We start from the raw sequence: 27,549 nt of genomic DNA on the forward strand, positions 1-27,549 counted from the left end.
TATATTGCTCATGTGAAATGTAGAAAGGCGCTAATAAAAATATATGATCGTAAGTTTAGTAGCCCGTCATACAATAACTTTTTTTACATTCTTGGGAATATTAGAAGAATATATTTGAGTCAATGGAATAAATTTGATTTTAAGCAAAACATTTGTAAAAATGGGGTAGAAATGGGGTGGAAATGGGTTAAAATTAGTAAAGTTGGGTAAAAAGGGTGAAAGTGGGTGAAAATGGACAAAATTAGGGTAAAAATGGAATAAAATGGGAAAAACTCCATCCACACTTATTTAAATACTTTTTATCCAGGTTCCCGTTTTCCATCTTCGCGTCCCGAGAGTCCCGAGGACGCCCCCGAGTGTCCGAGTGTTTCCCTGCTCGACTTCGAGTCATCTTTCGACTCGTATTTCGACAGTTTGGATGAATTCGATGACGAAACAATCGTGGAGTTCGATTCGATTGTCGATTTCATGCAAAACGACTTCATTTGCCCGTGAGTAGATTTCATATGCTCGTGAGTAGTTTGCATATGACCATATGCTCGTGAGTAGTTTGCATATGACCATATGCTCGTGACTAAAGTTTGTTTATTTTTGAATAGCCCTAATATTTCCGTGACCAGCTCTCATCTAGGCCTAATCGTGAGTAGCGTTTGTACGCCTTTGAATAGTGGTTTATCTTACGTGATAATAAGTTCATAAATTCGTGAGTAGCGTAATTATCCCCGTAAATAGAGTTGAATTTACACAACTGTGACGTAAATTTGTCAGTTAGTAAAGTTCATCATATGAAGGTGAGTATAGTCTTCATATTCCCATGATTAGAGATCAAATGCTTGTAAATAATTTCCATCTACCTGTAGGGATTTAATGGGTTAACACATTACAGTCACCGTTTATCCACTGTAAGCTTTGTTTTTTAATGGAAATTAGTTTATAAATCTAATTGTATGGGCTTTGATATTTTTATTACGTCTTACCACAACCTCCAACCATTATGCTCCAAAATCTAATTAGATTTTTAAATTTAAAATTTGGTTTTCCAATCATTTGAACTCAAGCATGTAGATCTTCCAAACAAATTTACTTGAATTTTATTCATGTCAAACCGGTTTATTTGCAAACACAAGATTAAATTGCAGAAAAATATACAATTTGACCCTTTTTGCTTTGTATTACAAGAAAATTAACTTCATTCATGTCGAAATTACTTAGCCTATTTATAAAACGACTTGGGGGTAACTTTTTTCACGAAAACTATTCCCAATCTTCAACAAATAGCAAGTTACCCTTTACCAGGAGTTGTTCGTGCACCGATATATCAGTGAACGTTGGTACTCTGGAGGAATACAACCTTACAGTGGGTTGCGACAACTGTTGGCCCACTCGGTTTGCGTCCATGGTTAGGCCAGGGTCTCCTGTGGCTTTACCAGCCGGTCTGGCCGCAATCAACAACGCAGCTCTGATGCCAGGTTAGTTGTTTGGAATTTGACTGGGATTTCTGTGAATGCGTGTAGACTTTTCCGCTGTAATACACTTGGCATTAAACGTGGACACTGAAAAAAATCCTGATTTGAAATTCACAGGTTGGTATTATAAGTCGTGGTAGGCATTCCTTTGCTTAAGATAAATAAAAGTTCGGTTAAAACTATGCATTTGTTGGTAATTTATTTGAATGGTGAGTCGCTTTTTGAAAATCATTGCTGAAATGCTCTTTCAGCCTTGTATTGGATCGATAACTATATTACTATAGTATCCTATACTACAGTGCTTCCAAACCAGCGGGTCGCGACCCTTACGTAAAATTTATGCAACATCCATACGAAAAATTTATGCAACATCCATACGTAAAATTTGTGCAACAATATCACAAATACTTAACAATTAGATGTGTTGTGTCGCATGAACTATTAGTACGTACGCCAGTATGGTAAATATGCAGATTTTATGTAATTTAATTTGTTGGTCATATCTCATTATGGGTCGCACAATAAAACTTGAAAGTGGGTCGAGAATTGAAAAAGGTTGGAAAGCTCTGGTTTACTGCAACTTGGTCTCGTGTGTCAGACCCGAACTGATATTAACACATATTTGTAGTTGAGCGCACCTAAAATACAAAAATACCCTTAGTTTAACTGTCTACCTTTAATATTTTTCAATTTTGATTAGTTTATAGGCCAAAGGTGGTTCCAAGGGGCACTAGTCAATGACCAAACTATTCTTTTTTACTTTTACAATATAAACCAATTTCTTTTTTTTTAAATAATACAGTTTTTAGCGTTTTCATTCTTATTTCTTTCTTTTTACGTTGTATGATTTCTAGGTATCACATGGCCTTATCGTCAGTAGGCCTATACTGATTTTTAGGCAACCAAATGATAATTTTAAGATTTGAATGATACAATCATAACTAGATATTTTTCGTGCTATGTTAAATATCGTGTCCCAATCCTATTGAATTTGTTTTTATTTGAAAAGAGAATACTTGCCCATCGACATCGATCGATGTGGATTCTGTTGAAGACTTAAAAGCGGCTCTGGATGTGAGGGTTGAGTGCCTCAGCGACAGGGTCGAAATAAGGTAAGTTTGATTAATTGTTAAAGATTTTTCGTAATTTTTACCGAAAAAAGTATGTTTTGCTTTGGTTTAGATCAGTGCTTCTTAAACTTTTTTTCGCAGCCAACCGAATTCTAAGCTTAGGTATTGCAGCAAATTTTGCGGCCCAATTTTCTACATTGAACTTTTTATTGATGAAAAAACCTGAGACAAATGGCATAAATAAATAAATAAATTCAATTTTAATTAATATAAGACTTTTTGGATTTTATAAATGTCTAGCTTAAGACCAATCTCATTAAATCTAACCACGTAAATCTACTGCAGTCAGCGACCCAACCAAATCAAACAGCCACCAAATTTTGGTTTACCACCCATTTGGCAAACTCTGGTCTGGTTTGCAAACTCTGGGGTTGGCAAACTCTGATTTAGATAAATCAGGGTGGACCAACGTGGTAAAAGTTATTTCCCTAAGAAGGAAGCATTTTCCGTATGATGTTGCCTTGATTTATCATTGGGAAAACATAATCAACTGTTAATTCAATTGCCTCTGATTTTAATAACTATAAAATTATAAACTTAAATAAACAAAATCTATATGGTCTTGTCGCAATTTACTACTTTATTCTGTGATTTGCGTATTATGTTTCTAGACTGATTGTTTTTAAATACGACTTAATATACAAAAATCAAACACGACTAAACTTCTGAAATTCGGGTACATGTAATTTAATAGCTTAAAAAAGTCTATTTCGCAGCTAAAAATACTCTCTCGCTCAGGATTCACCGGTGTTCTTTGGTGACCTTGAACCTGCGGCTGTTGCGCGAGTTCGTTCTAGCCAATTCGAGCGCGCCAATCAACGCCAGTCACGTGACTAGTGAGTGCATCCCGCAGCTGTACACCGAATCGACGCGAAACGACATCGTCTACAACATTACAAGCAGTTTCGAAGCTTGCGGGGCAGCTGTGACTGTTAGTGAATCTTATGTACATTGCAATACTTTGAAAATGGTTGGGGCGACCTTTAAATAAACTGACAAGTTAAGATAAGCCTATGCAATAAGTTATTGGTAAAAAAAATCAATTGCGCATTTTTCGGCGCTCTTTCCCTTATGTACATGGAAAGTTATGCAAAAAACAAAACAAAATAATACCGCATACCACAACGCATATTGTTTGGGTTAGGGTACCGGTTAGCGTTTGGGTGAGGGTGGGTCAAGTAATATTATGTTTATTATTAATAATAACTTGACCCACCCTCAATCAAACGCTAACCCGCACCCTAACCCAAACAATATGCGTTGTGGTATGCGGCATTTGAAGAAAGTTTTTTTTTTTATTAATTTTTACGTACATAAGTGAAAGAGCGCCCATTTTTCATACGTTTTGTTTTATTATTGAACATATAAATTATAAATCGGATTACAGATACTACACCACTTGTAACAACGCCAACTTAACTTAAGCCATCAAAGATAAATTTTAATTAAACATTATTTTAATATTATAATTATAATAAAGACAAATGGTTAATGATGAAAAGTTTATTTTGTTTAATATTATTACAAACGATAATAAAATGATGTTAAACGTTGCAATAATATTTAAGCTTTATAATATCAAAACTATAAAACTATTATAAAAATACAGGAACCACTAAATTTCGTTTTGAAATATGAGGCTAACAAAAAATCCGATATAAAACAGGTTAAAATATATTATTTACTGTTTACTTTACACCCTTTCACAAGCGTAACCAAAACAGTTAAACTCAAACTTATGCAGGAAAATGATTCGGCAATCACTTACACCTACACAATGCGGACATTCCCTGATTATGCGCACCTGGACACAATTGTGTCCTACTCCTACGATGTGATGACAAGTGTAAGCTGCTCGTACCAAAGAGAAATAAACGTATCCAGCACGGGGATACACTCTTTAGAAAGGTAACATTTGGAAGTATTATTCAAATTGGATGGTTTGTTGCAAAAAATAGGAATTATTTTTACAAACTTGGGAATTCTCAAAAAAAACTGACTAATTAATTTATGAATATTTTTTTAAATTGATAAACAACAATTCAAAAGGGATAGGAAGAATTGGAACAAAAAACTTGTGCTTTTGACTGAGAAACCATAAAAACTTGATAACATAATTCTTATTTTTAAAATTTTGTCACAAAATGATTTATTTCAATTTCTAAATAATCTTTGAAAAACGTTGTTGAACAATTCTCTAACTATGGTTATATGAGAGCTATAATACAACATATTTTTTAAAAGTATAATACATATGTTGTTTATTTTCAAAGCTAAATTTTTTTCAACGCACTTTAAAATGGTTTATATTAGAAACCTGATTAAATCACGTAAAAATAGTTTATTCAAGCTTTTGAAGCAGAAAAATAATCAAGTAAAAATGGAAAAACTGGCTGAGTATTCTACATTTTTTAAATAAGCACCTGCAGGTTTGCAAAAAAAATAATTAGTCTGAGGGAAAAATCCTGATTTTACAAGAAAAATACTTTTTTGGAATTGAAATAATAGTAAGAATGTAGTATTGCATATATATATATTTTTAACATTTAATAAAAATAGTTTTTAACAAAAAGTTCTGAATTTTGTATCAAATTTGTTTGAACAACCTTTTCTGGAATATAGTTAATTAAAAGCAGTTTGCAGCATAGTACTATTTCAATGAAAATTGGGAATATTGTGAGACTAGTCTGCTAAATCTTTAATATTTTTATGTTTGTTCCAAATGTATTATTTAAACGTATTAGAAACACCATAAACTGGTGTATGCCTTAAAATAAAGAAGTTTGCAGCTTAAAATAATTTGAGATAAATTAGATGGCAAATCTTTTAAATGTTTCAGTTTTAAGGCATTTTGGGGATAAATTAAAAAACAAATTCCGGTTTTTACAATATAAATTTGTTGTATCCACCTCAAACTGGTTTATGCCAGATTTTCAAACGATTTGCAGCATAAAATAGTTTACATAAACATTAAAAATATGTTAAAACATAGTCTTGCCAAGTTTTTTTTGGATTTATCATTCTTTGCTAAAATGTTTTTTTTTTCTGTTTTAAAAAACAAACTCAGCCTGGGTTACGCCAGATTAAACGCTGTTTACAGCACATAAAATTTTCACTACATTTTTTTAATATGTTTAGACTATTTTCCTGCTCAAACTGAGTAAGACCACATTCTTTGAATATGTTTTTAGTTTAATCATTCTTTTATAAATTTTTTCAAGATATATACCTGTATTTTTGTTGTGAAACCTGTCAAAGCAGCACAAACTGTTTTTGCCCGTTTTAACAGTTGTATATTGCAAAACAATTTGAGTGAGAAATTTTTGTGGATTTTTTTACAAAACGGAAATGTTTAAGGAAAGTTTAGGAGTTTTATAATAGAAACTTGTTTTAAATTTTTGTGGATTTTTTTACAAAACGGAAATGTTTAAGGAAAGTTTAGGAGTTTTATAATAGAAACTTGTTTTAACAGCCTCAACTGGTTAATACCATATTTTCATGCCATTTGAAGTGTCCAATTTTTTTTATTGACAATAAAAAATGTGGAAAGACAAAGTTTCTATAGTTTTGACATGCTTTCATAAAATATATTTTCAAGATATTTTTCAGTATTTCGTTTCAAAAAACAGTTTGAACTCTCTTGAACATGTTTCTGCTAGAATTTGAAAGAATGTTTTGAGCAAAAATTAAAAAAAGTCTGCGATCTTGGACTTTGTTTAGTTTTAACGTATTTTATAAAATACAATTATGAGTTATATTTCTGTAATTCTGTTTAGAATCCTGTTTAAACCAACTCAAACTAATAATGAGTTTTTAGTGAAAATTTAAAATATGAGGAGACTATAGTTTTGCCTATTTTTTATTTTTTGTTTTTCAAGTAAATATTTTTTAAGGTATATTCGCCTAATTTTATGCAGAAACCTGTTTAAACTAATTTAGACTGGTTTATTATAAATTTAAACAAGTGTGCCTGGAAAAAAAAAGATTGGTATGTTTTTTATATTAACGTTTTTTAAAAAAATTACAGTTTTTATAATAAAAGCCTGTTGAAGCTATAACCACCTTGTTTATTCTTCACCATCTTTTTAACATTCCTTTAAAACAAAAATATTCTTATGTGTGTTCTGATTTTTTGTGATAAACTTGTTTAACTAATTTAAACTGGTTTATGTCTGAATTTTAAGTAGTTTGTAAGTAGATATTTTTAGTAAAAATCTAAAATATAATAAGACTAGTCCTACATTTATAAGATTGTAAACATTTTTTATTAAAGAAAAAAACTGAAAAAAAAAAAAAAAAAAAAAAATGAAAATTTTCAGTTTTTTTCTTTAATAAAAAATGTTTACAATCTTATAATGACTCAAACTAATGTTGCATCATCTGATTTTACTATTTTTCGAGGAAAATTTATTTTTTTAACATCTCTTTTTCCAGGAATTTGCGGTTTTTTTTAGCAACGCCTACGTATGGTAATTTATAATAAACATATATTGTACTGGTTGTACAATATTAATAAGTCTGTGGTGAATTTTAATATTTTCTAAAAAATATTTCGTAGACGCCAAAATCAAGTTTAAACTTGTATTAACCTAATATATTGCAAATTCTTTATTTTATTTATTACATGCAGAACATTGACTATTGCCAGCGACACCGAGTACGGGCTTCTCGATGTTGAAATGAAGCTTTACAGGGACCTCAACTTCACTCATCATTTTAACGTGGCCGAGATACTTGTTCCCGAGCAAATCTACGTCGATGTACAGATCACAAAAAAATCGCCGGACTTAATTCTTCAGGTGAAAAACTTGAACAATATAAACTGATGATGCCATTCATTCAGATGACGAAATGCATTTTTATTATTTATATTAAAGCTTTAGACCTTGCTGACCGGTTGTTATTTGAAGCGGTGCGCGAACTTTACATAATCTTGAATCCGTACTTTTATATAATGCCCTAACAGTAAAATTAGAGGATCACATATCATGTTTGTTGTTAGAATGTCTCCTTACAGCGAATAATATATTCCTTAGATTGAGATTGATTCTAATAAAAGTAATACACTCCTCATTATTGCTTTTATAATCTCCTTGAAAACCATATATTTTTTGCAGAATTGTTCTTGATTGGATTTATCTACCACTTTAAAAACAATCTTAATAAAAATGTGTGTAAAGTTTACAATGTTGTTGTTAGTTTGTAGATGCAGTCATTTTATTTATGCAATGAACCAATTTTCCATAATTATTAAAACCGTTCGCCTCGGAAAATATTAATATATAAAAATAAGTTATAATTATATAAAAATAAGTTATATATACAGTTTGGCAGTTCTGCAGCTTGTTGGTAAATTTGGAGATAAATTAATTATTTGAGGAATTAACTACGGTAATCACTTTTTCATTTGTTTGTCGGGAACAGGCGTCTCTGTGCTCTGTATCCAACACCATTCCCGCAACTCCTGGCTTGGAACTAAACGCCATTGATAACGGGTGAATATTTCATACAATATTATTATTATACCTGTAGGCCTACCTGTTTTTTTGCCGTTTTCCTGATTTAGTTGGTGTAATAATCTAGGTATAACTGGAAAAGTTGACTTTAACGACAATTTTAATGTAATTCCACCTAAATTTTGGTTGTGAATACCAATTAAGTCAAAATTATTTACTTTCTCCATTAAATAGGCTCTAGGTTCTAACGGATCAAAGAGTAATATTTTAAAATTTATATTTATTTGCGTTTGATTCCCCAGTGTTGTATTGACGCAAGTCAATTACTTGACTCAGATGCACTAAGTCACTGTTTTTAAATGATTTGACTTGACTTTAGTCTTTTGACAAAAATGACTTGACTTGACAAGTTTTTTAGACAAATACCTGACTTTACTTAAATATTTTGGATAGATGACTTGGGTTAAAATAAATTGTTTTATTTAGCCTAACGTTATTTTTAAACTTTTTTTTAAAGGTTATTTTTTTCGATTTGTTCTTTTACAAAATACTTGACTGGGACTAAAGTGTTTTCAAATCCCTTGTTTACAACATTGTGGTTGTATTGTGTTCTTCAGTTAAAAAATATTTTTATTGTGATCTTCAGGTGTCCAATCTCTGATGATTTGTTCACAATATCCGAGCCCAGCGTCGCTTATGGCCAATTCCGCTTCAGCTTCACTTCATTCAGGTGGAACTTTGTGGGGGTTCCCCAGGATATATACGTCACGTGTGACGTCAGCGTGTGCCAAATCGATGAAAACAACGATTGTCAACCACAGGTTTGAAGACTTAAAACAACGCTTTCAAAGCAGTAGTACAACATTTAGTGGATGACTTATGTTCTTAAGTCAAATATATTTAAGACAAAAAAACTTGACTGAATTTTTTGAAATCTTTTGTTTGTTAAAAATTACGTAAAACTGACTCATTCCAAGTAGTTTTGTGTAAATTTTTATTCTAGCTATATGTTTAGTTAACCTTGTTTACAATGTAAAATATTTCATTTCTCAAAACTAAAAAGTTTGCATCATTTTTTTTAAAATAATCGCCATTGATTAAATATATAGTGAAATGTTTCTTTGCTGATGGGTTTAGGCTGTAAAAGATTTTATAGACATCGTACATGAAAATTTCATGGTTTACAAAACAACACATGGTAAAGAGAATATATTTGTTCTCTAAAAACGTAAAAACATAGTTGTTACAACAAACTCAATTAAAATGCACATTATATTATATTATTAGTCATGTCTACGACGTAAGAGGTCTCATCCTCAAAATAAAGCGAAGACATCAAAGATAACTGTTGGACCACTTCATCCAAGGATTTCCAAGAATAAGCGAAGTTGTTCACTGGTAATCAAATTTATTCATTTTTTTGTTTTTTAAACATTCTACCTGACGTCAGCCTATCAAGCTCATTTATTTATTTAATCTGTGTTTTTTTAAATATTTTCCTGTTTTTTAAATATGTTTCAAGTGTTTTTTTCAAGTCTTCATTGGTAGAACGTATTTACAATTGCAGCAGTTGTATAATAATAAGACAAAAAAGGGAAATATCAAAAAAATACAGTATATTTAAGATGGTGAAAACTTGAACTTAAAACTATAGTGACTCGTGGTTTTGCAGAACAACGGGGGTTGCAGCCATATTTGTGCTACAACTTCACAAGGAATCCCAGTTTGCGCTTGTCCTTCAGACTTGCATCTCTTTAAAGATGAGAGAACCTGCAAAGGTAAAAATTATATTTTACAAAACTTGTTTCCATTTTACACCTTTTTAACGAAATTATGTTGCCCATCCAGCAGTTTTATATAAACAAACGTGTTCATAATAAAACTGCTAGATGAGCAATACTTGGTTATATATTGACAAATTTTTAACCACCAAGAACAACTGTACTGGGCCAATCCTAGAAGCGATAGTAGCCTATATAAAACGTTTTATAAAAAACGAGTCTCTTAGATGGCGTTTGTTGACAAAAGGCGTTTACACTTGTTAAGAGAAACTTATATTAGATAAAATACCACTCGTAATAATTTAAAAAAAATCTAGAAGATTAGCTGTTAATTTAGGCATTAATTAACTGATAAACATAGGACAATTTTATCTAAATTTTAAACAACATATTATCGAGCAATATTGTGTTTTGCAGGACAAACCGAAAAACCTGCGATCAACAATAACTTGACTTTAACTCTTACGATTGTCGGATGTATTTTCCTCGTCGCCATTCTCGTATTGGCAAGATGAACAATGCAACTTGGAGATTAAATATCTCGGAGAACTGGGCTTGTTGATGTGCAGAAGAAGAGAGCTTTGTTTGTGGTCGTTATTCTTTTGCTCGCGCACACTTGAGGAACACATTTCCACAAATGAGTCTCAAAGTTTGTGTTTTTTATTTGGTTTCAAAACGTTAACGCCGCCTGTAGTTTTATTATTGATTAGATGCAAGATAATGCAACTAGTAGGCCTAACTTTTAAAGTCTATGTGGAAAACAATGCGAAAACATCTATTACTGTCTATGTGCTCAAACATCTCAGCGATGTTGAATTTTCCAGTCGTATAAGTTGAGTTTTTAAAAACAGTTAGCGCTGCCGAAAAAACTAATCTGATAGAATGGGACTCAAGTGTAACAAAACCGAACTGATAGTATAACGTTCCAAACTAAAAAAAAAATTGGAATATACTTTCCTTTGAAACCGTAGCAGGCAGAATGTTGAGCTGGTACTATCTGCACATATATCATTGTTTTAGCAAACTTTCCAAAACCCTACTTACTCTGACTGTTTCATATGGAGGCTCTTTTGCAGTTGTCAAGCTAAGTGGCCTCTGATTTAACGTGTTTTTGCAATATTTTCTGCCGTTTCGTGAAAATATTTTTAGATCGCGAGAGTTACGCGCCTTCTTATCTAAATTAAAAGAATGAAGACAACAAACATTAGCTTGTGTTGTGTATAGAGCGAGCAATAAAGCAAGATGCGAAAAACGCTAACCAACAATGCGATAAAACATTCAACTGGGCAGCAAATAGCAACAAGAATATAGCTTTTATTGCACAAAGGGCACCAAGAAAATACTAAAAGGTCGAGGAAAGAATAAAAAGCAGTCAAGAAAATCCACAAAGCAACAAGTGGTGTTCTAATTTAAACAGCTTTTCTGGCTTTTTGCATTTACTTAAATGTTTTTCATGATGAAGGTAACCTGTATATGACGTCGAAACATGAGACTAAAACACCAGTGATGTAGACCACTTTTAAGTTGACTTAGGTCCTAGTCAAGTCATTTGATAACCAGGTCAAGACCCACTTTTAATCATTGCTGAATCAGGCCAGTAATTTAATGAATTTCTACAAAATTCATTTTTATCCAAAAAATACTCATTTTATCCAAAATACTTACTAAGGGCATTTAAAAAAACAATGACTCAAGTGAACATTAGTCAAGTCACCACACTGAAATGTACAATAGCCAGAAGAGCTGTTTTAAATTATGCCAGAATCAGGGTCAGTTTACATATTGTTATTACTGTATAAAGGACCAATTTCTGTGGTAATTGTAATTGAAGTAAAACGCTGTTACATTTTAAACGACCCCATATTATATATTCGAGCAAGCCGGAATTAGTTTTTTTGTAATATTTTCTGGAGACAAGATATGTCAATAAAATCGGTTGACGAGAAAAATAGTGGATGTTGGACAAATACAAGAAAGGGTGCACTAAGTCTACACACCCAAGAAAATCCGTGAGAGTATATGAATGATGCGATATTAGTCTTATGTTTTACATTGCCTTTAAACACATAGAAAGTTAATTAACGCCCATATTAGTCTTTATATTCAACATGGTATTTCATTTTATACTGCTGTGTCGAAATGACGTCTTTTGTAAGGAATGAACAAATGCAAGATAGGTACGAGTATTTTCTTACTTAAACTAGCAGATTAGGGGCAGGGAACCTAATAGTACGGCGGGCCGCATGAAATGCAATATTTTCGGCGAAACAAACAATAAAAACAGTAAATTTATGTTTCCAAAAATTTTGTATGTCATGGGATAACGCTTGTAAAATTCATTTTGCATCAAAACAAACTACCGTGGGTCTTTCACATTTTCCTTTCACATTTTCCTGAAAAACCGGTCACGTTTGAGATGACTTAACAAGTAGATCATTTTGTCAACAATTTTTATGCAAGCAAGGTAATCATGGTATAAAAAGCTAGCCGGTGGTGAGGTTCGAACTCACGACCTCGGCCACACCGGGACCGTCGCTCTACCAATTGAGCTATGCGTTTAGAGAGGAGCGAGTCGAGAAACAACCATACGTTAATGCTTGTTCTGCACGAATGATTTACCGTAGACCCTTTCGAAAGTTGGAAAAGCCGAAAGTTAAACAAAATGTACCGTCTGAAAAAAAGTACTTTTTGAAAACGACGTCATTACACATTTTGTGAGGCTATTAAGACAACACTTTGTATAGATTAGATAAAATTCTATTTTTTGTTGTCTTTGACGCTATTAGCGGGGGTTTAATGCGCCCAGTAAGAATATTAAATAACGTTTAAATTGTTTTTAACAAATAACATTTAATGTTTTTCAACAAATTAAGATTATGTATATACATTTTTTTAACACTGTATTTTTAGTTGCTCGGACAATGTAGTCTCTAATCGGGAGAATAAGTTAAATGGATTCAACACTATATTTTGATAAAATTTTAACTGTAGGACAATTTCATAACACTTAAGATAGTGAAGTTAATAAAGTTCTACCGGAAATGTTACACCCAGCCTGCGATCAACAGGCCTTATCAGGTTTTTTTTAAGGTTTGGTTTGGGTGAAGTAGTTTTAAGAGACCGCAATTGTTTCATTTAAATACCAAAAAGTTGCAAGTCCAGAATCTGGGAAACCGCTGGAGAAATTTGGGGGACCGTTTCGGTCCCCCAAAACACCTTAAAAAAAACACTGGGCCTTACACTTATTCGGCCTTTTAAAAGATGGTCGGTGACTATTAATTTAATCGATTTAACATGAATATGTCTAACTTCGCCAGTTTTAACCTCAAAAGGAAATGGGCTCAGGTTTTCGAGTAACCTTACACTACTCAAATTCGTAAGGCGTTACAATATCAGCGGTTTCGGGTCTTTTCCACCAAATACACGGATCGATGTTTGAACAGCGCTTTGACGCCGTGTTAGAGGTTCACATAACCGCTTCAAAAGCAGCCGAAAATTTTGTGCAAGTTTAAAAGGCGAGTCAGGTGCATGAAAGCAAGCGTATAAGTAAAATACCAAGCAGCTTTGAATCGACGATGCAACCTGGCTGATAAAGCGAATATGTAACCAAAGGTCTCCGATAAAACAAGACGCTTTCTTCAAGGGTCCAATAAAACAGTATTATAAAAGACAACCTAAGGTATTTCGAAAAGGCTATGTGGGCTTACCAATAGTGTTGTAAAGCAATACAGACTTAAAAAGCAAGTCAGATCGATTTTACGAAGGGTCTTGAAAATTAGAAGAAGGAAGAAACCAAGTTTTTAAACGGCCATGATGACCTACAATTTCTGAAACTTACAAGCTGCATTTAAAGCCGTATATGGCGCTTTAAAAGAACCAATTTATTTTGAAATGGCCAATGCAAATTGTAGACTGACCTCAAAGTGTCTGTTAAAATGGCGAACTGAATAGAGTTTACACTAGGCCCGCCATTATTTAAACACTTCAGGGTCAGGAAGGCATTGAATACCCGTTAAAATGCCAACAGCAATTCGTTTTAAAAGTTGCTTTAAGCTGGTAAAGGCATTCCGCCACTATTCAAACACTTGCGATTGCACCGTGCGACCTTATGTCCACTTAGCGACTTCGAGTCCCACTTAAGTTGCGTTGTGCAGAAAAACAGCTACCGGGAAAAGTTTGACGTGGCTCGACCAATGAGAGGAGAGCTGAAAGAACTTGATTCCTCGCCACTCCACGCCGTCTATCTTCACTACGGACAACAACACACAGAACGCGTGTTAATGGTTGGAGAAATACAGCAAAAAACAAACGATTTAATGAATTTTAAGCAAACATTGGCAAAGTGGTAATAATTAGTTGAAATTTTATATAGCGTTTTTAAAATTAATGTCATCTTTATTAATTCTGGGATATAAATTAAGATATTTATCACATACAAAATAAATGCCATATATTCTGATATAACTGCAACCAAACTACGTTTAAAGATTATCGCACAACTTTAAACCGCACGGGCCAAACTTGTTCGGGCTAAGATTGAAAACACACAAAAAACAAATCGTCTAATCATTGCCCATTTTGAAATGATACAACATCCCCAGTAATGTGCTAATACTCGTGGAAGTATACAAGTATATACAATATATATGTATATCAGTTCTTTTATGACACGCCAGCAGCTTCTAGCTCTTATTCAATTTATAAGTGGACCATCCGTTCATGAATGTTTGATCATATAAAGAGCTGTTTCTTAAACCAGATAAAAGTTTACAAAATACTAATATATACTGATAGAAAAATGGTATATTTATTTTATCTGACGTTTGAGCTTCCTAAACAGGATGCTTTCATCATTACCTAATGAAGGCATCAGGTATATACCGGAAGAAGTTATTTTCAGTATATACTAAGCCTGGTAGCAACAACAGAAGTATTAATCTAGTTTAAGTCTGTCAATTTATTAACTGACAGCAGACATTTGAGTTACCTTATGGGTATTTTGAGTAAGGTTTGAGTTACCTTATGGGTATTTTGAGTAAGGTTTGAGTTACCTTTTAATAAGCTATGCTGGTGTTTTGAAGTGCAGAGAAGCCTTGAAACATTTCCGACCACGTGTGACTTCGATTCTGATTCTTTCTCTTTCCCTTTCTTACCGGGCAACCTCACTGAAAAAAAAACGATATTGTAAAACGTCTAAGCAACAAGTGCTTTTAGTTTAAGTGGTTTTAAGAAAACGAAACAGTCACTTAAAATTCTTTATCGGTCTCTCAAAATGTAGTCCACTTTTGGACCTACAGTTGAGAATTTGCATAATTAACGAACTTAAAATGTATTGGCTGTAACTTTTTTTGGCCTTCCGGCCCACTATTTCAGACATGGTTTTGCATAAGCTTTGTTAAGTTTTTATTTTTTTGGAAAAATAAATACTTGAAACAATGAAAAGTTTATTGTACGAACTGGCAAAAGTGGTCTCAAGGACTACATTATCATTCTTTTACTCTTGGTTATAAACATTCAATTTTTTTTGGCATTAAACAGGAGCAATTTTTTAAATCCCCATCCACCTATCTACTCTAGTATACGGACTTTGTTCAATCTTCCGAGAGCGACGGCCTCGGTATGACGGAGGTCGGTAGTTCGAACCTCACTGCAGGCTAGTTGTTTTTCTAGTCTGCCCTGCTTACATCATTGATTTGTTGAGTCTGCGATGGCTTTCGGTGTACTAATGATACGTAAGCGCTAATCGTTGGTCAAAAAAATACTTCAGAAGGAATAGATCACAGTTGTTGAACACATGTGGGTGTATATCTTTCATTTGTCCCGACTACTTATCATTTTCTTTCACACGATTTTCGTACATGCGCACACATATGTGTTCAACAACTGAGATTTAGCCCTTCTGAAGCTGCTTTTCGACCAACGATTACGTATCATTAGTACACCGGAAGCCATAGTAGACTCACAGAATACAAGCAACTTCACATTGATTAATCTACTAATAATTTGTTTCCCTTCGTGGAAAACACACACAATTTTTTGTAAATGCAGTTGCATCGTAAAAATTCCAACCCCTCTTTTCTACCAACCTATCATATTTTTGCTCCCTTTTTGAAAAACACGGATTTTTTTCACAATAAATGCCTCCCCTCTTTTCTACCAACCATTGCAACCTACTTATCATTTTCTTTCCCTTGGTGACGACGTCGAGCGCCAGTCCGCCAGATGTCGCCCTCTCCCCGAGTGCCGGGAGTCGATGAACGTGGAAAGATTTGAAGTTGTTCTTCAGCGAATACTTTCCCGCGTCCCGTTCCTTCCAGTAGTCAACTTGCAGGCCAAGCTTGGCCTCCGTGGAACCCGAGGCGCCGCTGGAACCCGATGACGTCACGCCCTGGCTGGCCGCGTTTCTGCCCGGGGAGTGAAATGCGGTGTTGGAATAGCTTGTATTTGGTGGGATATTACAATTGTTCTAAGTTAAACTACAACTTTTTTAGGAATTACATTTGCAGGGAGTGAACCAACAGTGGGGGAATAATTTACACATTTTTTCATTAAATTATTTGCAGGGAGTAAAATGCGGTGTTGGAACAGCTAGTATTTTGTGGGATTTTACCAACGCTAAATAGTTCTAACTACTTTTTATGAATTACATTTGCAGGGAGTAAAGCAAAGAAATAATTTACGCATTTTTTTATTATAATTTGTAGGGAGTCAAAAAGTGGTGTTCGAATGGCTAAAATAGGTTTTTTTTTAAACGAGTTAGATTTACTAATTTAAGGAGAAAAAAATTGCGGAAAGCGAAAAACGGTCCTAATCTTGCAAATATTACAGGGTTGCCACACAATTTTATAAAAAAAAGTTCAAATTCTCTTGAAAGAAAATAAGTATTGTTTTAAAGACATAAAATTGGATGACTTGACGTTTTTTTTAGAAGAATATTCCAAACGAAACAGATATAAATGCCATGGTCCACATAATTAAACATTTTTTTACACAACTTAAGACGGCGTCACAAAAAACAAATAAACCTATGCTTTTCCAAATACTTTGTGGCAACCCTGTATAGAAAAACTTTCGCTGTTTCAGAAAAAACGTTTCTGGTTAAAATTCAGTAAATAGAATTACATCAGCGGCGATTGGGTTTGGTGTTTCTCCCATTACAATTGACGTTCGTGTGTTCAGTTTTTATTTCAGCAAGCAACATTTCAACGAAGAACATTTAAAAGAAAAATTAGGAAAATCCGATGTAAAAACAGCCTTAGACTCGAAATAATTTCCAACAAGCAAGCTCGAGATTTAAAAAAAATTAAAAAACAGGGTCGATATTGACCAACGTACGTCAGGGGTACCGCGATGGTGACGGAGGGTGAAGCTGGGGGTGATATGGGGTTCAGGGGGGCGTTTGGGGCTTGGGAAACCCCCTGCAGGGTGGTGGAAGGGGTGAAATCCTCCTTGTCCGATTCGGTCGAAACCAGCTCGTTTTCACCAACTTTAACGTCCTGGGAATATAAAAGTGGAATTTGGGAATGAATTTTTGTTGAGTAGAAATTAGTAATTAAAATAATGTGGTAAAATCAAAATGTTCAAAAAGGTTAAACGAAAATCTTTTTATGAATAATTTTATTTTTTTTAAACATTTAACTGTATTTTTTCGCAGCCATACAAATGCTTGGCGCTCAGGAATGTGTGGCTTAATAATTTTTAATATATATTGAACAAAAGAAAAAAACAACAAAATTGAAATTTTTTACTTGATTTTTATGACGTATTTTTATTGCTTTTACTTGTCATGTTAAACATTCTACAAGTTTAATAAATATAAACATAAAAAATATTATATATAAACTTAGCCAGGAATATATATTTGTTAAAACTGTTTACTCACCGATATGAAAGGAAGAAAGGTCTGCGTATTATCCTCGTCGCCGCTGCAAAAAACAAATATCTTAAAAATAAAAACTTATTTCCATCCATTCATTAAATGTTTTAAACACAACATTATAAAAAAAACTTTTAATTCGAACGAATTTTAAATTAGGAATAGAAAAACTAAGGAAATGGCATCTAGTTATTTGTATTATAAATATTTGTAAATTCGAGCAAAAATGAACAAGAATGTAAAATATTTGTTGTTTGTAATACAAAACTAAAAAAAATATTCTGAATTGTAATTAAAACAAAAGTATTAATAAAAAATATTATACCCACTCTATAATTATATGAAAGAGATTTGACACCAAAGAATATAAAAAAACAATATTAAGGAAATGGCATAAAGTTGTTTGCTATTTAAATATTGGAAATTTGAGCCTAAATTTAGCAAGATAACGTGGTTCGTACAAATATTTTTTACTCAAAATTCAAATAAAAAACTAGTAATTGCCTGAATTGAAAATTATGCAAACAAAACTTGAAGGCATATCATCCCCTTTCACTAAATAGACTTATGAAAAAATATTTTACATCAAACAATATAAAAAAACACAATCACCTGGTTTGCCGAAAGGTAATCATAGCTTCAGCGACAGAGAATGGTAAAGAACCATTTGCGTCCTTAAGGTATTCCTTTATCCGGGAAAGCACCGACGCCGCGTCCTGCGAAGGGGACTTTCCCGGTTCCACCGGCGCCGCTTCGGCCACTTTCTCGATGTTGTCCTTCCATGAGCTTTCAACGAACAGCGATGAATATCGTGAGTCGATGGAAGCGATGTATCGTGAGACCCGATTTGAACCTGGTCACGAAATCGTGAACAATTGAATGAAATGTTTTAAGTTTGGAAAGTTTGCATAAAAATAACGTTATTTAAAAAGGGGCGAATATCGTGAGTCGATGGATGCGTTCTATCGTGAGACGCAGTTAAACTCACGAACATTTTAGACAAAACTTTCAATAGGAAACATTGGTCAAATAACGGCGAATTTCATGAGACGTGATTCCAACCGCATCACCAAATTGTTAAAACTTTAACAAAAATGTTTAAAGGTTAAAAACTCGTGTAAAGAGTAAAGACTAGTTTACAAAACAAACTGTGAGTCGTTAAAAATATTAGGCGGCAAAAATTATCGTGAGGCGATTTTCAAATTGCTAACAAAACCGTGAAGAATACTAAGGTCTTGCGGACAGGTGTTCCACGTATTTCCACGCAATTTAAAGCTTTTTAGGTGCTATATTGTTTTGCTAAAATCATCTTAAAAATAACATCATGCGTCTAGTCGTGAAGCACACAGAGCGAACAATAAGGAACTGTGAATTTTGGCCATAAATTTTGTCCCGGAAAAGAAGTACATATACCTAGTGGGAGCAGGTAGAAAACGACCTTAGCATTTGGAGCTTAATCGAAACTGGTAAAATGTCCAAGAACTGGATTACAAAATAAGTAACACATACCTAGTGGAAGTAGATAGAATACGAAGAATGATTGCCACTCAGGTGGTCTTGCAGAGAGGTGTTCCACATACTGACGTAACACAGTATTTAGAAAAGCTTCGGCGCCGAATATCATCAGCTTCACTGGTTCGGGGGATTGCGAGTTGCTGTTGATGCTGCAAAAAAGATCGCATAGAAGCGTCAGACTCAACACCAATGAAATTTACAATTTTAATGACGTCGGAGATTTGTAAAAATGGCGAAAAAAATTAAACGTGGATATTAAAAGCTAAGTTGAGTGCACTATGGCAAAAATAAACCAAGTTGAAAAGTACAAAGTTTTTTAATCAAGCACTTAAAATCAAAATGTATTCTAAAAAAACCTTATGTGAGGAATTTTAGAAAAATCGCATAATCACATAGGATTTTCAGTTATATCACTACAGTATAAAAAGTTGGGGGCGAATATGTTTAATTCAGCATCCATATTTTGCCATTTATGTAAACATTGGTTATCTACGGCTTAAGTGCCTTGCAATACAGTGGATAAAATATTATTTTTTTACCAGACATCGGGTCGACGCCGATATCTGCGCATTAAACTAGTAAAACTTTTGAAATTAACAGAAAACTTTGGTTTCAGTGGCCACATTTAGACCATACTTTCATACTGGGCTGCCATAAGGTTTAAACTTTTTTGTAGACCTAAAATATTGAGTCGACGTTTTTTTGAATATAATTACGTTTTTTTGAATATAATAAAAATATATATATAACGACATCGGGTATCGGTTCCGATCCGATATTATCGGACACACTTCTCTCTATTACGTCACAAGGCACTCACTATTTCTGCAGCAAACCGATGATACCAGCGAACACCGATCTCACGTCGTGAACCGATAAGGCTGCTACGGTGAGCGCGAGACTAGGGGCTAGTGACGTCATCATGCTTGCGAGGGGGCAGGAGTGTCGGTGGCTCCCGTCCAGGAGGCATACGCTCCCGGGGAGAGTGTCTTCCAAGGAGGACAACTTCTCGAGGAAGGTGAGGGATCCGAAACAAGATGAGAGCTGGAGGAATGAAATGTGAAATGAAGGTATCGTGATGTTAGATCACAAACCGATGGATATCGTGAGATGCGATCACAAACGAATGAATAACGTGAGATGCGATCACAAACGAATGAATAACGTGAGTCGATTTTGGGCATTAAGAATATAGTAAGTCAATTTGGTGAATATCGTGAGTAAATTGGAAAAAAATTATCACGCAAAGCTTGATAAAAACGAGACAAACATAAAATCAAACACTTAATCACAATAATTCAAAACAAGGGTCGCGAGGTTTAACTCTATTCACAAAATCGTGATCAAATTTTATTTTCTTTCTAAAACATTAGAAGAAATTAATCTCTATGTGTTTTAAAAGGGACGCAACTGTAAATAAGAAGGAATAAAAAACTAACTGTAAAATTTGATTGGAATGACCCATTTAAATTCAAACCTTACCAGGCTTGGTTCCGTGGTTCCGGGGGTGCAGTTGTTACCCTCCCTGAACGAGGCCGAACGCGCCCAGTTGGCCCCGACTGGCCCCTCCTTCGAAACGCGACGGCTTTTGGGCGAATTTGGCGCCGAGGTGCTGGCCCTGGCCCCTAAAAAGTAAGGCATTGTAAATATTTTGAGTTTTCTTCCCAGATAAACAGTACTAACACAGTGATCTAAGTGTGTATTTAAACTCTACTAAACGTTTTAAGAAACCTTTTCGACAAGCTTTGCTATCGGTTTGAACAGCATAGCCAGCTGTGGAGTCATGACGCCTGTCTATGTGTGTTTTTTTTTAAGAATATTGCTGGAAGCGCTTTGTAAATTGTCTAGAACAGGGATGTCCAACCCGCGGCCCGCCTAATGTTTACGTGCGGCCCACCACTTATTCTCACTTTAAGTATCCTTTATTAGAAACATTTTTTTCGACTATCATCACTATATCACGCGCAGTATTTGGTGTAGGCCAAATCTTTTATTTTTTTGAGACTATAATCGAGTCTAATGTTACATTTCAACATCCATCGAACACTTGTACCATCAGTTTTAAGCAAATAGTGTATTTTGCGGACCGTTTTAAGGAAATATATCAGCCCAAAGGTGTCGTACCATGACATGATACGGCATGTAAACTCGATTTTTTGCGCTTCGCGCGATAAGGCCGAGATTTACTTTTATGTTTCGTACGAGTTCCCTCTCGAAGGGCGCGAGTGTTTATAAGTTAAGTTGTTTTAACACGTCACGATATGACGTAGCGTATGACGTCACCCCTTTAATTGAATAGGTTTTGTGGCCCATCGAAATTTTTAAAGTGGCAATGTGGCCCGTTCTGCTAAAAGGTTTTTCATCCCTGGTCTAGATTTTTCTTTTTTGTTTCGTGCGTTGTTGCGAATTAGTAATTATAGACATCATCTTATGTGTTACTTAAGTGATGGCATTTGATGCGGAAACCAGCAGTCACTTCACATGCTGTTAACACGTGGAGTCAGCTGCGTACTTTTAAAATCATTGAACTTATAGCAAGTAAAACTCTACGTACTGATTTACCGTTCGTTCATTCGTAATAAATATTCGCTCATCGTGGTCACATCCACGAAAATGACCAACCGAAGTACAAAGGTCGTATTAATTCCTAGCACGAACGCCTAGCACTTTATCTTGCACCACGAACCTATTTGCCAAAACACTTGACATAATCAGATTGAAGTCATGATGACCTGTAATGCTCAATGTTTTGACTTTTGTTTTGGAGTTTGCGGCAGCGATTTATTGAACTTTTTCACTTTCAAAAAAAGAAGAAAAAAAAACGCGGCATAGTTTTCACATTACCTACCAATATAACATGTAACTTGGCATTATAAGTTGATATTATATTTTTACTTGATTTAGTTAATCCCATAATACTACCAATTATTTAACGGATAGTGAGCAACCAAATCTGACACTCTAGTACAGTGTTTCTCAACCGGTGGGCCGCGAGCAAAAAGAAAAACCATGTCGAAATAAGTCTAAAATTAATCGGAATAAGACTTTAATGGACAAAATAACGTTTTAGTCTCAAAGGCTGGAAGTCCCTTTAAACTTAAAGATATGCAACTATAAAACCCATATAATAAAAAATGCAGGCAATTTAAAAAACAAATTTAAGACAAATATAAGTACAATTTAAAAATTTAAGACAAATATAAGTACACTTCAAAAATTTCGCGCTCGCTTCGCTCGTAAGGTGCGCCGCAACGTTTTCATACGTCTCTAACGTGCGCCCTTAAGCAAAAAAGGTTAAGAAACACTGCTCTAGTATGTTTACCTTTACAATATTACAAATGTTTTAAACTTGAGAATCTCTTGAGGCAGACTACTATGCTGGGGCAAACAATTTACGAATCACTGTTCTAAGGCATATTTTCATAGGTATCCAAAAATCAATTGAATGTGGCTGTTCACTCATAAGATTAAATTATTAGATTACTCTTAATAACGCAAAAGGAAGTAAATTCCGTCACGTTTAGCACTTACGGCTTGCATACACAAACATAGGCTACACTATATTTGACCAATACCTAACCCCGCACTCCAGAAATTACCTCCCTACGCAGTTGGACCGTTAACTATAAAAATGATTGACGAATCGTGCATTAAAAATCCCCGAGCAAGATTACTTAAAGCAAAGCGCCAACGAAGTTCTCGATTCGGCGTTAGCAATCGACAAGCATGTTTATCAAAGCTGCTACCGTATTTAAAGGAAAGAATTGCTGTGTTTCGTAGCAAAATCATCGCTGAATTGGCTATATTAATTTGGTATTGGATAAGCATAAACCTATATTACCCGAAAGTTAGTCACAAAAGGGCGAAAAACTGAAACATTGGTAAAATAAAGCTAAACACAACGTCCTTACGCGTGATGGTTAAATGTTTAAATAAGTGTACAAATGCCGGTATATGCTCAGGTTACAACGTAAGCCTAACAACCGATCACAAACAAGCCCAAAGTGAGGGGCTTTTTTCATTATCAGACGAGTCCTACATTTGAGTGCATTACTATATATGGCCTATAAAGTCATACCAACGACATACACCTTTTTAATAGCACACCTTGTCGTTTTCACAAACAAAATGTTATGTGGCTGGGATCTTTTAAAGCCGTGCTAACAAGCTTATCAATATTATAACGGTCGCGTTAGGAAAGCTCACTGAAATCAGTCGAGCATTCAAGTATTTTAAATTGCATGAATACATGTAAGTCCTTGGTACCTGACTTGGACAACTAGATAATTCTAGTTTTCTAATTCAATGAATTAGAGCAAAATGCGGCCAATTCTAATTCTAATCTAATTTGTGAATTGCTCGTGCGCTCCAATTCTAGTTCTAATCTAATTCGGATTTTACGAAAAATTCCACTTTGTTTAATGGCATTTTTGGTCTTTTGGCCAAAACAAAGAATTTAAATTAAAACTGTTTGGTCGGATCAACTTGTAGGTGACTTTTACAGTTTAAAAAGCATTGCTATGCCAAAAGACATAAAAATTAGCACACGTATATTTACCATTTATATTCTTATTAGAAGAATAATTTGCGATTTAAATTGTAATTCTAGTTCAAATTCCAGTTGAAATTCGTTGTTTTAAGAATTCGGTATAATTCTAACTCTAATCTAATTTGAGAAAAACTAAAATGATCTAATTCTTATTCTTATCTAATTTGAAAAAAACTGAAAAGCTCTAATTTTGCAAATTTTATTCTAAAAAGCTAAAATAAATCTGGTTGACCAAGTCGGCTTGGTACATAGGCCCTATTAATTCCGGATAATTTGTAATTTAACAAACAGCATGGAAAAGTGTTCAGACACCGTGGCAGTTTTTCCCTAAATATAGGATATCGCTCTAAAATACATGTCGATGTGTATTTTTCAACTGTAAGCATATTGCAGGAAAGCACTTTGTCAATTGTCCAGAAATTTATTTTTTTGTTTCATGTTTAACCGCGTGGTAACGAAATACGAATTACAGACATCATCTTATGTGTTACTTAGGTCAGGGTGGTACAAACCTAGGCCCGCGGTCCACATGACATCATTTTTCGTGGCCCGCGAGCAATGTTGAATTATTGCAATGCGCACAATTCAGGGTTTAATCAAATAAATCTAAGTGACAAATGAGAAGTAAGCACACTGTTATTATTTGGTTATAATTACTTTTTTCCGGTTATACCATGAAATAAACCAATTTCCTATCGATCAAAATTCGGATCCAGGGGGTGGCAAGAACGCCTAATTTTTGGTATGTGTGAGACCGGTTTGAGAGAAGCCGCTGTGCGTCCTATAGGGACTTTCTAAAATGCTGTTTTGCGAACTTATAAGTTATATTTGCGTTTTACAGTAAATGTACGATAAAATATATCGCGCTGCTTGAAAGGATTGTTTTACAGATTCTCACTGTGCCTTTAGGCTGAACGCCCTGACCCTTTCCAAGATGCAATTTAAACCAAATCAAAGTGATTAATAAAACCTTTTTGCGCAAAACGATAACGTCTTTGTAATTTAGCGATTGTGTAGTATGCAACATCTCTCTTAAAAATTTAGTAACAGACGCGCATGGTTTTCGCGAACGTTCTACGCTTATGAAATGCAGTCTTCTAAATTAAAAGTTTTGTCCAATACGCAAATTTTTCGGTTTTACCAGCCTAATAACACTCGGTTCCTTTTGTGCACAAATTGGAAGATAGCAGCAAGTTCCTGGGGGATTATATGTCTTTTCTGGGGGATTATATGGACGATGGATGCCTTGTGACGTCTTTTCAAACATTTCATGCACCGACCAAACGAAAATCGTTGATCCGCGCATGTAGCCGATACTTTATGTGGCCCGCAAAGAATATGCAAGAAATATTGTGGACCGCGATGCAGTCAATCTTGGACCACCCTGTATTAGATGATGGCATTTAATGCGGAACCAGCAGTCACATGCTCACACGTGGAGTCAGCTGCGTACGTTCGAAATTATTTAACTTTTTCAGTACTGATTTACTGTTCGTTCATTCGTAATAAATATTCGCTCATTGTGGTCACATCCACGAAATGTTGAACAACCGAAGTACAAAGGCCGTATTAATTATTACGAAAGTTCGCCTTCCCACAGACTTAGTTCGAACGCCTAGCACTTGATCTTGCACCACGAACCTATTTGCCAAAACGCTTGACGCGATAAGATTGACGTCATGATGACGTGAAGGCTCAATGTTTTGACTTTTGTTTTGGAGTTTGCGGCAGCGATTTATTGAACTTTTTTAGTTTTTCTTTGAAAAAAAAGAAACAAAAATGCGGGATAGTCTTAACCTTAACATTAACTACCAAAGCAATTAAACCATGTGTCTGACATTATAAGTCGATATTATATTTTTGCTTGACATAGTTAAATATCATAATGGATAGTAAGAAACCAAGTCTGACATACTTACCTATACACGCCTATTAATTACACATGTAGTTTACTATATTACAAGTGTTTTACCGCACACTTAAAATCTTTTGAGGTAAACTGGAATGCTGGGGCAAACAGCTTACGAATAACTGTTTTAAGGCATATTTTTTCCTCGGTATTTGGCTTTTCACTCTATAAGACTCAATTATTAGTTGCTTTTGATAATGTCAAAAGAAATAAATTCCCGTCACGTTTAGCACTTACCCCACCGGTACACAAACATACAGAATATTTGACGGTTATTTAACCTCGTACTTCAGAAATAACCACCCTACGCAGTTGGACCGTTAACTATAAAAATGATTGACGAATAGCGCGTTAAAAATCCCCGAGCACGATTACTTGAAGCAAAGCGCCAACGAAGTTCTCTATTCGGCGTTAGCAATCGACAAGCATGTTTATCAAAGCTGTTACTGTTTCTCTACTTGTGTGTTTGGTGTCTTGCAACGAAACTCCTCCAAAAGGTTGGTTATGTGTGTAAATAATTTTTCATCTCTTTATGTACATAAAAAACTTGGTTTAGGTAAACGAAAGTTTTTTGGTAACTTTATATTTGTGTTGTAAGGTATAGATATCTCACCTAAAATCGCAAAACACAAAAAAAAAATACAAAAAACAGTTTTAGAGAACAGATATGCATGAGGTTTTCATAATTATGTTTGGCTTTCTTTTTACAGTTTTGTACGAGTCTTGCAAAGCGATTCGAGATGCTAACGGTGTTATTCCGAGCGGCATCTACACTTTGGCCAGCTCTAACGGCCTCGAATACCAGACCTACTGCGACATGGTAACCAACGGGGGTGGCTGGTCATTGGTGGCTTCTATACATGAGAATAACGCACATAGTAATGGTCGCTGTACAACTGGTGATAAATGGTCAAGCGAACAGGGCAACTCCGCGAACCAGAAGACCAGTCCAAATTGGCAGAACCATAACGTTTTTGGCAACGTCCTAGCAGCTACTGACGACGACTATAAAAACCCGGGTTACTTTAGCATCTATGCGGGTGACGTAATGATTTGGCAGGTCCCCAACGAAACGCCGCTGGACAATTGGAGGAAAAACTCCTACCTGAGATATCGCACCAACTCTGGCTTTCTGCAAGCCTATCAAGGCAACCTTCACAACCTCTACAAATTCCATTACCCGATTATTTCTGGTGCGTACACCTTTCCTTCTGGCAACGGCCCAGCTTTTCCTATAGTATGGGATAAGGGAACCGCATCTGATTACGTTGGACATTTCGGACCACACTGCCGTCAATATATGACCCCTGGTTACATGCAGGTATGTCATATTCTGTTCAACGGTGAAAACCATTGCGAAAAACTATGCTAGCTATAATTTTTTTGGATTTTCCCTTAAAATTAACTAACAATTATATATATCTTGCCTCACATGGTAAGGCTAAATATAATTATAAACAGGTCTGCCATTAGATCGACCTTAGTTATACCAGGACTGTTGCTTTACCAACTGAGCTACGCGGTCTTAGAGGGTGCTTCAGTTGTACAAAATACAGCTATATTTTGTTTATATTGTTTAGTTTCGGATCATCAACACGGAACAAAGTGCATATGCGCTTGGTCCTGGTCACAAGGTCAGTACTTCATCCAGTCATACGGAACACTACAGCTTAGGTTCTACTGGCAGTAATGTGGATGCTAAATACTGCGGTGACTTTGCTGGTTGGAGCTTCAGCGGATACGGAACACACACGGATTGGAGCGTCGACAAATTTCTCATCGAATCGACCTTTCTCATTTTTTACCGTTAGCAGCATCAAGGCTATGGAATATTAACTCTATTCTATAAGCTGTATATACATATTCC

The 27,549-nt window shown here is 34.7% G+C and overlaps 2 protein-coding genes across 2 annotated transcripts in view; one reads left to right on the plus strand and one right to left on the minus strand.

The window, feature by feature from the left end:
* Window positions 1-12,943: 12,943 nt before the first annotated feature.
* Window positions 12,944-27,549, minus strand: part of LOC146139178 (phosphofurin acidic cluster sorting protein 2-like) — a 28,384-nt gene continuing 13,778 nt past the window's right edge. The window contains exons 12-20 of the mRNA XM_083391727.1: window positions 20,707-20,849; window positions 20,045-20,268; window positions 19,219-19,373; window positions 18,322-18,562; window positions 17,716-17,758; window positions 17,169-17,329; window positions 16,008-16,237; window positions 14,885-14,998; window positions 12,944-14,082 (exon numbers count right to left, since the gene is read on the minus strand). Coding sequence (XP_083247853.1) covers window positions 13,970-14,082; window positions 14,885-14,998; window positions 16,008-16,237; window positions 17,169-17,329; window positions 17,716-17,758; window positions 18,322-18,562; window positions 19,219-19,373; window positions 20,045-20,268; window positions 20,707-20,849 — 1,424 coding nt within the window. The 3' untranslated portion in view covers window positions 12,944-13,969. The remainder of the gene's footprint in view (window positions 14,083-14,884; window positions 14,999-16,007; window positions 16,238-17,168; window positions 17,330-17,715; window positions 17,759-18,321; window positions 18,563-19,218; window positions 19,374-20,044; window positions 20,269-20,706; window positions 20,850-27,549) is intronic.
* Window positions 26,446-27,493, plus strand: LOC146139179 (intelectin-1a-like). Its single transcript, XM_083391372.1, has 2 exons — window positions 26,446-27,003; window positions 27,263-27,493. Exons 1-2 carry the CDS (start codon window positions 26,500-26,502, stop codon window positions 27,491-27,493), a joined length of 735 nt encoding a protein of 244 aa, XP_083247498.1. The 5' UTR covers window positions 26,446-26,499.

This window comes from Ascidiella aspersa, chromosome 6 (assembly GCF_963924565.1).
Source record: "Ascidiella aspersa chromosome 6, kaAscAspe10.2, whole genome shotgun sequence".
Lineage (NCBI taxonomy): Eukaryota > Metazoa > Chordata > Ascidiacea > Phlebobranchia > Ascidiidae > Ascidiella > Ascidiella aspersa.

Excerpts from the sequence above, each read along its gene's own strand:
- LOC146139179 (XM_083391372.1), top strand. The coding sequence starts at position 26,500 with ATGGTAACCAACGGGGGTGGCTGGTCATTGGTGGCTTCTATACATGAG. Across the intron at positions 27,004-27,262 it reads TGACCCCTGGTTACATGCAG|TTTCGGATCATCAACACGGA; the intron begins GTATGTCATATT and ends TATATTGTTTAG.